Genomic DNA, 10853 nt, shown 5'->3' with positions numbered 1-10853 from the left:
ACACACACACACACACACACACACACACACACACACACACACACACATACACACACACACACACACAAACACACACGCACGCGCGCGCGCGCGTGCGTGCGCGCGCATACACTCACTCACTCAACATACACACACGACAACACACACACACAAAAATAAAGAACTCACGCCCACAGTCTGCTTATACACACACCGCACTGCAAACCAATCCATGCCCCAGCCCACGGCCCATCTTGCACCCACCAATTCCGTGTAGGCGTTAGAGCTGCCGCCGTGCTTCGATAAAAACGCATCATACTCGTTCTCATCCGGGAACGCCTCGCTGCCCATGAACAGCATATGCTCCAGGTAGTGGCTCAGCCCCTGCACCTCCCGCGGGTCGCTGAAGCTGCCCACGCCGACCGCCATCGCGGCCGCCGCCTTCTTGCTCGCGCCGGGGGCCTCGGTGGCGGCCTTCTTTTTGCCCCCGCGCCCGCGGCCGCCGCCATCGCCGTCTTCCCCCTCGTCGGAGCTGCCCTCGCTGCCGCTGCCCTCCTCCCCCTCGTCGCTGCCAGAACCCATGCCCTCATCCTCATCCTCATCTTCGCCCTCGTCCTCCTCCTCGTCCTCCTCTTCGTCCTCACCCTCGCCGGTCCCGCCCTCGCCGCTGCTGCTCAGCGTCTCCCATTCGCCGCTGCCGCTGCCGGCGGCCGCCCCCTCGTCCGTCTCCATGTCGGAGCCCTGCGTCGCGATGATTGTAGGTATGACATTGAACCAGCCGCGGCTGTGAGGTCGAGGGACATCGAGGGCCATGCACGCCGACATGGCAGCGCCAACCTGACAGTTGCTGGTGCGCCCCTCCCCCCTCCTGGGCACATCGCTGCATGGCAGTCAGCCGGAGCAGAAGCGGCGCTGTCAGGCTGAGGATGCTATGCCAAGCGGTGCCCCCTCTGCGATCCGCAGTGGCGGGCCGCGCACCTCCATGCCGCCGGCTCCTTGGGCGGCGCCCTGCTCTTTGATTTCCGGGTCGTGTATCAGCAGCACCGACATCCCATTTTCAAGCTTCAAATAACGATATGACTTGCGGTCGCTGGGACTCTTTAGGACGTCCACGGCGGCCGCCATGACGCAGGCTGCCGTGCGGCGGCGGGGCCGCGCCGCGAAGCACGGGGCTGGGCCGGGGGCGCAGCGCGAGCGGCGGGGAGCGAGTGCTCCGGTGCAGCTGCTAGCCGCCGGTGCAGGTGTGCGGGCTCTCCACGCCCAGCCACCGGAGGCGCAAAAAGCGTTAATTGTGCTTGTTTTCACACCCAAGCGCCTACTTGCAGGCGCGTTCTATGCGGAGGAAGAGCGCGCCTCGGTGAGCTGGACGATCTGTGCACTGTTGGACACCGAAAAAGCACCAAGCACAATCAATTGTACCCGATTCATATACGATGCAAGTTTCACTCTGCTGAACTATGTGGCCGGGTGACTGCGAGCAGCGTGTGCAGACGGTGTGTGAAGTGCTTCAAGCCTATAGCCTGGTGTAACTGGAAGCGTAACAACAACCTCACATTGAATCATAGCAACGTCACTCAGACCCACCAACCATCAGATCAGGCCACAACCATACTGTCGCAGCAAGACAGCCGTTTGGACGTGCATCGCAGGCCGTAGCGGGCCTTATACATATACAGTTGCGACGTAGCAGGTCAAGGCGCAGCTGAAGGGTCCGTGTGGCGTCGGGCGGGACCCGAGCAGCGGCACAAAGCGCCGTTGGGGCGAGGAGCGGCGACCAAGCACGGCCATAGACCGCGCTAGTAGCGGCCATGTGTCTGCGGGGGTGGCCTCTCTGTGAGGTCATTGCCCTGCTCATACCCCCATACGTGGTGCAGGTGGGTGGCATGCGGCCGACTTACAAGGGTGATCGTGGGAGCATGCGCAGCAGGGCAGCGATTGTGTGTGGGCCGTGGGCCTGTCTCATCTGCAGCATTGTTTCCTCACCCATAACCTCCGCTTTGATTCCTGCTCGCACCCACAGTTCTGGGAGGAGAAGGTGCGGGGCCGCCCGTTGCCATCTGCACGCGGCTTGCTGTGCGCAGATGGCGTCTTTTGTTTGGCGCGTAGGAGGCGGCCTGCTTTCACTGCTGCGGCACTCTCCGGGTGCAGACCCTGCAGCCGCGACGAAGCAATCCATATCACTGCTGGCGCCGCCTCCGCTGACACGGTCCGCTCTGCCGACGCACCCGCGAATCGCAGGCCAAGTCATACGGCCCTATCTTATCTGGGGCGCTCTTTGGTGCAGGCTGGTGGTTCTGGGTCGATGCGGTGGCCTGCAACACGCGCACCATCCCATTCGACCAGGTGGGCAGGGGTCCACTGATCCAGCAGGGCGAGCCGCCGGCGGTCTGGCGCAGCAGCAGCTTCTGTGCAGCTTCCCACAAGCCTGCGTGGACTCCTCGGCCACGGCGGCTGAGGCTGAAGCACACCGACCGCTTGTCTTACGCGGAGCAAACTCCATTTCATGTTTGCAGTACATCCCAGGCACTGTGGCCACCGTGGCGCTGGTGATGATCAACATGGTTCGGCGGGACGAGCTGCAGGGTGAGCAGGCCTGTGTCAACACACACGCGCACGTGTGTGTGGGTGTCTGCATGTTTGAGTGTGAGGGTGTGTGTTTGCGTGTGCGCGCGCGTGTATTTATATGCGCCCGATGTGCTTGCATGCGTGCGGGCTTCAGAGACCTGCACATGTTTGGAAGTGAGTTTGTGTTCGTTGTGGGTCCTCTTCTGACACCATTGATACTGCTTTTTTGGGTTCGCGCCTCTGATAACTGGTGCGGTCCTCTGCAAGCTCAACACACAGCCAGCGCCCTGGTGCGCCGTGCGCGACCCAGCCCCCACTTCTTTTTTTCCCCTCTGCCCCTTCATATCACCATCCCTCGTCTCAATCTCGTGCTGCGACGCGCAGACTACGACCCCTTTGACGACGGCGGCTTCTGCCGCAGCCGCTTCTGGCTGTTCCTGTCTTACGTGGTGTCCTTTGCATCGCTGGTCGGCGCGGTCTGGGTGCTGACTCAGCACTATGGTGCGCGTCCACGGCCCCGCGCACACATGCGGCGCATTATGGGTATGCCGAGGGCGCTCCTGATCGCAGCTGCGAAGGCCCCCCGCCCTCGATCCACGACGCCCGACTTCTCTTTTGCCGGCTCCCTCCTCCCTCACATTTGAAACGACCCCTCCTCGCCCCACCCCCACCCCGCACCTACGTCATCACCCCTCCCCCTTCCAGCCATGAACCCGGAGATGAAGGGGGAGGTGTGGCCGGGGGTGGCCGGCATATTCCAGGTCAGCTGCATCTTGGCCAGCGGCCTCGTCTTCTTCGTATCGAGGACGCCTGCGGACGGCGGCTATGGCGGCTACGGCGGCTACACCGGGTTGTAAGGCGTGCGCCGGCAGCGCGGGCAGCGGTGGCGCCTCATCCGCATCTTGCGTTCCCATGGGATCTTTTGACGTCATGAATTTTGTTCTCTAATCCGCGTTGCCTGTTTGGCTGGCTGCCAGGCATCACGACGCCCAACCTTTGTGGATGGGCATCAGCTTACTTGTAACGGAGTGGCGTACGACTGGTTTCAACGGCCAGAAGGGGCCAGAGTCAGCGTCCGCGGCGCGGCGCGCTGGGGCGGGTGCAAGGCGCAGGTGGGTTGTGTGGGCCGGCTGTGGCGGCCTTCGAGTGTTGATCGAGGCTGCCGCAGCACTCTGTGCTGTCGTCCCACGTGTTGACTTGGAACGCAGGATCAGCACACAGCGATCCTAGCGGTGACAGCCTACATTTGACTTGACCATCGCCTCGGTGCCAAAATTCGCCTGGTTTCCGCCCGTGGCTGAACACGCAGAATCCAGCAGTGTCTTACACAGCCCTCGGGTGTCTGTCGGGCCAGTTGGATGCAGCCGTCACCCTCCAGAAGACTGCAACCGATTGGCCAACAACTTAATTACAGACATTCGATTGATTTTGCTTACAGCTGTGATTCAAAACCAAATTTGACACTGCCTGTACAATGCCCCCCTTTCGGTTCACGCAGCAACGTGCCCGCCACCAAGCGGCCCTGCCGCCAGACCGTCGGGGCCACAGCAGGCCCGCAAAACTTGACTTTATGCACGCTGAAGTACATAGTGGTACATAGAGTTAATGGATTCTATGTTGTGTACACGCAATTTCAGGGGGGCCGGCTACTGTCAGGCAGCCCTCGTGCGATGAATTGATCTGCCCACGCCCACTCTGCTGTTGAAATGATGTTCCTTGCCACTGCTCACGGTGAGACGGTGACGGCCGACTACTACTCCATAATACTTGTGATATACTTTCATTTGTTGCTCCAAGCACAGTCTGCAAAGCTTCCACCTGGTTGTAGCAGTGGCAATTGAAAGTGTCACTGCTGCGACAGAAGCAGGAAATGCAGGGCATTCCTGGAAGTACACGCCATTGCAACTGCAGCCAAATCCACCCGCGGATTACAAATGTCAGTTTTGGCATCTCTGCGCTGTGCTGCCGCCCTCTGGCGCACGATGAGATCATTTGCTGCCTTCTGAGCCGTGCCAGTGTTTCTAGCGTGCCGTAGGAACTCAAAATTATCTATTCAAGGAGCGGACAACGCCCTGTCGTCGTGTAATATTAGCTAATACGTAATCCGAAGGGCCCATCCTTTTTTGCGGGTGAGCACGCACCTGCACGCACATGAATCACTAGGATGCGCACTGCAAAAGCCTTTGCGGAGATTACATGATGCTGCTGACGGCCTGGGAGCAGGCTACAGGCACACGCGGTTGGGTTATGTGGACTCCTGTGGGGAGCTCATCCTGGCCTTCTTAAATCAACCTGAGGTATCCCTGGCATAGCAGGCTGCCTCATAAGACGTTGCAGGCTGCCGACTGGCTGAGGCTGCCCGGTGGGTGCGTTGGCTGGCTGTGGGCCCTGCTTGGCAGCTAGCTACCAAGCAACCCTCAGCACCAATGCACGCGCGCCTGCAAGGAGCAGCTGCCGGCTGCACGCAGTGCCTCCTGAGGGCTGCAGTGCTGCCCCTCAGCCTGATGCTGGCTTCATGCAATGCTGACTACCATGCCAGGTCGAGCGTTCACGCGTAAGTGTGCTGCCTGCCACGCATTGCACGACGCAGCGTGCGCAGCCGGCCATGGATCCGCCAGCGGTGATGCCAGTCTCACAGTACAGGGGCCCAGCAGGTGAGGTTGCGTGCTCACAGGGCCCTGGCTTAAGGATTCTGGGATGCTTCACGGCACTCCTCATTTTGCATGGCAGCTTGGCTGGCAGTGACGCGCTGCCTGCATGCTGCACTTGCCTAGCAGTGTCTCATTCGGGCAGCCAGCACGAGGACGGCCTCTACCTGGATGTGCTGCTGGAGCGTGACGGGACACAGCTGCCGGCATTGCTCCTGGTGGGCACGGGCTGCCATCTGCCTTTGAGGATCTCGGAGTACATGGCCGACCGACTGGGTCTGGCCCCCGATGGCTTCTCGGCAGCCTTGGACATCGGCCAAGGGCACAGAGGCCGCGTCACGCGCAGGTGCGCATCACGATGCCCTCTCATGTCATTGTTCCAGTGGTGCTGTTTGGGTCGTGCTTCACCTGCCCATGGGGTTGAGTGAGTCTGGGGGTGGCCGGCCAGCCAGCACTGGGCGGGGGTGCTGTATGTATCCCAAGTGTGATTGAAATGTGAAGCGGCTAGGTGGGATGGCACAGAATGAATGAAGCGGTGACAGCATTTTTCAGCTTTTCTCCAGTGCCTCAGTACGGTCTAAGAAAGTAATGCATTCGCTGATATGGCAACACTATATGGCAACACAAGTTAAGGCCCAAAGGAGAGCCGGTGTGGTGTTGCGCCCCGCCTTTTTATCATCAAATCCCAACTTGGTGCATGATGCTTGCCAACAACTGGTTCACCTCAAATTGCACCCCAGATTGCACCCCCTCCCCCCTCATATCATATCTTGTCCCATCCCATCCCATCCTGTCCTACATACCACAGGGGCTCAGTGCTGACCACGCTGCTGTTGGAGGGTGAGGGAGACGAGGGAGTCGAGGATCCATGGCGCTCGATGTACCTGGAGGTCTGGGCGGACGAGGGCACAAGTGGCCGCTGCAGCAACGATAACGAGGGCACAGCAGGTGGTGGCATGTGCGCCGGCAGCAGTGGCAGCGCCACGTCGTCAGCTCCTGGCAACAGAGGGCGGAGCACCACAGGCAAGGCTGGTGCCAATGCAGCCATGGGGGACGAGTTGAAGATCAGAGTCTTGGCGCCAATCAAGCAGGGCCAGGGCAGCAAAGGATATGACGTCATCCTGGGGGGTCCCGCATTGGACATTCTGAGAGTGGGCATTGATTGGGACGCGATGCGCCTGTTCAGGAAGCAGGCCAAGAGCAGCTTCCGCAAGGTGCTCAGGCGCAGGCAGCAGCACTGATCTAGTTGGGTTTTTGTTCCTGGTGGAGCTCTGACCCACGTCTGGTATAAATGAGTTTGGGCTGCTGGTGAGGCCAGGTGTTCATTGGGCGGGTGAGCGCTGCAGAATTTCCTGCTCCCTTGAATCGAGTTTGGTCCAGCGTGCAAGTGAAGCAGCCCCCTTGCGCCCCAGCGCAAAACAGCAGGTCGAGGCTTTTTTATGCAAGGCTATTATTGGCTGTGCAATCAGAGCGTGGGAGTCGCAGCGGTCAGCTCAGGCACAGGCTGAGCAGCGCGCACATATCTGTAAAATCCGTAAAAGAAGCGACCCGACAAGCCATCAGTACTGCACAGGATTTATTCTGGCTGGACCACAAAAAACTGCTGAGGAGGGCGAAGCGAGGGATCAACTTGGTCAAAGTGTAACCCCCGGCACCAGAGGCAAAAGTAAGCATGCGATGTTCTATTTCATGGGTTTCCCGTAACTCAAGTAAGCCTCTTGAGGGCAGGGGGTTGGGCTGCAGAGTTAGCTGGGGTTGGCTGGAGATCGCTGCCTGCCTTGTAAACTTTGCCGTATGACTGGCGCAAGCAACGTCCAGCCGTGACGGTGTTTCAGGGATGACCGAGGCCATTGCAGCTCTACTTGATGTCATTCCATGTGTCGACATGGAACGCAGGATCAGCCCATGTTGGGTCCATGCGAAATAGCGCCGTACACGTGTACAAACTCTGTGTTCAATAGTTGCACTGGGTCTTGCGCTCCTCACCAGCCCAGCAGGAAGCTCCCCTGCGAAATATGTTCAAGGCAGTGTCTGGTGGCTGGTCACTTGCAGCACCCTCTTGAGTGACACGGGTGCCGAGTTTGCGCACTGTCAATGGGCGTCGCTTGTTGATCAGGTCTGCACTATGAATATAGTCTTATTCGTGATGGACAGGATTGCTGACAGCCTACTGTAGATCGGTCCACACCATCCCCTGGTGCAAGAACCCGCTTTTTTCACGTGTAGCTTGACATGCGGATCCAGCATCGCATCACAGGATCATCGCGCATCTGTCGGCCTAATCAGATGCAGCGGCTGACTTCTGGCCCGGTTGCCTGCGCCGCCACAGCTCGCGCCGCACATGCAGGGGCACCACAGCAGGCAGACACGCTCGCATTGTGGTGGGTGCGGCCCGGCGACATGCGGCTGGCGGACAACGAGGCCCTGACTGCTGCGGCTGCGCCGCATGTCCGGTTTCTGCTGCCACTGCTCTGCCTGGACCCATCTGAGCTCGGGCCCAGGCGGGGCGCGGAGGGCGCCGGCGTGCCCATGATAGGCCCGCACAGATGCAGGTGAGTGGCAGGACTGTCCAGGGACAGATCCTTTGCTTACTGCTGCCGCCGCTGCTGTTGCTGCTGCTACAGGGGCTTGCTGCCTTCGCGCTGCCTCCCGACCCCAAAGTGCAAAACGCCCCCCAAGTGCTGGCCCTCACGCAGCATGGTATGCGCACTTGTGTCACGCTCGCTCCACTCTTCTGCCCACACAGGCTACTGCTGGAGGCGGCGCACAGCCTGCGCGCAGACCTGTCAGCACTGGGCAGCTGCCTCGCCTTTTGCGCCGCGCCCCCCGCCGACGCTATCCCCGCCGCCCTGCGCACCCTAGCGGCCCCCCTGCGCGCCGCTGGCGTGTCGCGCGCCGCGCTGCTGCTGCACCACGCGCCAGCAGCGACGCGCGCAATGCTTGCTCAGGAGGCGGCGGCCGCAGAGGCTTTTGAGAGGGAGGCGCTCGCCCTGGGCTTAGAGCCGTCGGTGTCTGGGGTTTGGGGGGCCACGCTGTACCATCCGGATGACCTGCCCTACTCGGCATTCTGCGGCAGCGGCGTCAGCCGAGCTGCGCTCGCTGGCGGCGGCGGTGCGACGCAACGCCGACTGCCGCAGCAGCAGCAGCCGCAGCAGCAGCAGCACAAGGAGGAGGAAGGCGGCGGCGGCGGCGGCGGGAGCAATGCGTGCGGGCCGCCGCCCAACGCAGAAACAGGGCGCTACCGGCAGCTGCCCCCTGTGATGACCGACTTCCGCCGCGCAGTGCAGGCGCTCAGCGCCGTGCGGCCGCCGCTGCCGGCGCCCTCCTCGCTGCCGCCGCCGCCGCCCATGCCGGCGACCCCGCTCGGCGGCGGCGGCGGCGGCGGCGGCGGCGCAGACGACCTGCTTGCGCCGCTGCCTGCGGATGTTCTCGCACTGTATGAGAGCGCCGGTCCCGAGGCAGCTGCAGCGCTGCGGCGTTTAGCTGCGCTGACCAAAGCTCCTGGGCTCGCGCCGCCAGGCGAGCCGGCGCCCTCCCATGCAGGTGACGCGCCGCACCCGGCGAGCGGGTTCCCATTTCGCGGCGGCGAGGCGGCCGCCACGGCGCGGCTGCGGGCCTTCTTGAGTGCTGAAGGCATGCAGGCGGGCGCGGGCAGCGGCGGGGCGGGCCCCTTGGAAGGGTATGGCGAGGCCAGGTGCGGCGGGGGTGCGCCCCGTGACGGGGCACGACGCAATGCCCTCCCAGTGCAGGGCGCTGCGCAGGAGGGCCGCTGCGCAGCGTGCCTGCTGACGATGCTCCCGTCATCACCTTCCCCCATGTCGACTGGATGACGCCAAGCTCACGCACCCAATGCTGCCTACGCCTGCACAAGCGCATGCACACACAAAGGCGGCCCCTGTGTGCTGTTCCCCCTGCACACAATGATCATCGCGATTCCAGCACCTGACCACCCATCAACACCCCAGGACACACAGATCCAGATCCCCGCCTAGGCATATTGCAACAACTTGAGTGCTGCAAGCACGCCCACCTGCTCACCTGCCCACCAGCCCACACACCTCAACACCACCTTCACCCACACGCCGCCGCCCACACCGTCCGCGCTGCGCCCCCCAAAGGATGATGGCGTCTGGGCTGGACGCGTCCACCAAGCTGTCGCCCTTCCTGGCGCTGGGATGCATATCGCCAAGGCAGGTGGAGTCCGAGGTCAGGGCAGTCCAGCAGCAGCAGCAGCAGCAGCAGCAGCAGCAGCAGCAGCAGCAGCAGCAGCAGCGGGAGGACGCGGATGCACCGGGTGCTAATGCCAGCGCTCAGGCAGTGCGCGGCAGCACTGGCGTTGCCGCTGCTGCCGGCCCCGGCGCCAAGAGCAAAAAGCACTCGAAAGGAGGTGGCAGCGGCGGCGGCGGCGCGGCCGAGGGGTGTGAGTGGCTGGTGATGCACCTGGTTATTCGAGACTTTTTCATATACACAGCCCTCAAGGCGGGTGACGCCCTGGTGACGACGGGAACTGCCGCTGGAGCAGCGGCGCCACCCCCAGCGACAGCAGGCGCCCGGCAGGCGGGGGCGAGCGATACCGCAGAGGAAGGGCCGGCCGTGTGGCTTCAGGACGAGGAGGTGTTCGCGCAGTGGGCATCTGGGCGGACTGGCTTCCCTTTCGTTGACGCGGTGAGCTTGGGCCTAGGCATGGTGGGTTGATTGTGTGGTGCGGCACGCTCCCAGATGGGACGGCCGTGCTGCCCAACCTCGGGCCGGCCTTCCAGCTGAATCGTCAAATGTGGTGGCGTTTGCTGCGATTCAGCTGCGGGCCCTGCTAGCCTGAACATGCAAGCCGCAGGCCGCAAGCCGGCCACAGCGCCAGCGTTTTGGAGGCAGCCCTTCAATCGCTGCCCTCTTCCTGAGCTGTCTGGCCTGCCCCTGTGCTCCGCGCAGTGCATGCGCGAGCTGGCGGCGACGGGGTGGATGAGCAACCGCGGGCGCCAGAACGCGGCCTCATTTCTGTCAAAGGAGCTCGGGCTGGACTGGCGGCTGGGTGGGTGCACGAGCTCAGGGCAGCCAGTGGCTCATGCACATGCGCGCGCATGCAGACGGCTTCCAGGCATTCCGGGGAGGGGCGGCAGCCAGCGGCTTTGCGCACCCGCGCCTGGATCGAGGCGTGAGGTTGGGTAGTGAGTGTGCATCGGATGTGGGTTGCGGAGGCATGCAGCCAATGCGACCGCCATGTGCGCCCACATTGCTGTGATTGAAATTTGTATCCGCCCCCCCCCCCCCACGGCACTTGCAATCCCCATCGCTCCAGGGGCGGAGCTGTTTGAGAGCCTGCTGCTGGACAGCGAGGCGGCCTCCAACTGGGGAAACTGGGCCTACTGCAGCGGCGCCGGCAACGACCCCCGCAACCGCAAGTTTAAGACGGTGGGCAGGGGCCGGCTTGCCAGCGGGCGGGTGGATGCATGGGATAGGCAGCGCCGTCACTTGGCTGACTGCGGGGTCATTCGCGCGCCTGTCAGCACACAGGTGCAGGGCCTGAGCCCCACTGCGACGCCTGCTTGCCATTGTGTGGCATTTCTTGCGACGCGCCGCACGCCAATTCGCGCGTCGAACAAATGGCCGTGCCCAACGGCTGCGACGGCCCTTGCACTTGCTCAACCCCCTTTGCCCCCCCCC

The 10853-nt window shown here is 62.6% G+C and overlaps 3 protein-coding genes across 3 annotated transcripts in view; 2 read left to right on the top strand and 1 right to left on the bottom strand.

Moving 5' to 3' along the window:
• Positions 1–116: 116 nt before the first annotated feature.
• On the bottom strand, positions 117–1029 carry MNEG_6053 (A-factor-processing enzyme; the record flags this gene model as incomplete). Its single annotated transcript, XM_014045476.1, has 3 exons — positions 117–119; positions 244–720; positions 958–1029. The coding sequence occupies 3 exons, from the start codon at positions 1027–1029 to the stop codon at positions 117–119; spliced, it is 552 nt and encodes a 183-aa protein (XP_013900930.1).
• A 758-nt stretch (positions 1030–1787) lies between these two features.
• On the top strand, positions 1788–3401 carry MNEG_6052 (Transmembrane protein 50A; the record flags this gene model as incomplete). Its single annotated transcript, XM_014045475.1, has 6 exons — positions 1788–1853; positions 2000–2014; positions 2218–2322; positions 2493–2562; positions 2929–3045; positions 3250–3401. The coding sequence occupies 6 exons, from the start codon at positions 1788–1790 to the stop codon at positions 3399–3401; spliced, it is 525 nt and encodes a 174-aa protein (XP_013900929.1).
• Positions 3402–9311: 5910 nt separating this feature from the next.
• Positions 9312–10853, top strand: part of MNEG_6051 (deoxyribodipyrimidine photo-lyase) — a gene marked incomplete at both ends in the record, with an annotated part of 6096 nt that continues 4554 nt past the window's right edge. The window contains 3 exons of the mRNA XM_014045474.1: positions 9312–9857; positions 10122–10221; positions 10489–10601. Coding sequence (XP_013900928.1) covers positions 9312–9857; positions 10122–10221; positions 10489–10601 — 759 coding nt within the window. The remainder of the gene's footprint in view (positions 9858–10121; positions 10222–10488; positions 10602–10853) is intronic.

This window comes from Monoraphidium neglectum (assembly GCF_000611645.1).
Source record: "Monoraphidium neglectum strain SAG 48.87 unplaced genomic scaffold scaffold00951, whole genome shotgun sequence".
Lineage (NCBI taxonomy): Eukaryota > Viridiplantae > Chlorophyta > Chlorophyceae > Sphaeropleales > Selenastraceae > Monoraphidium > Monoraphidium neglectum.
Note: the sequence above shows the minus strand (reverse complement) of the source record. Positions and strands in the feature narration are given on the sequence as shown.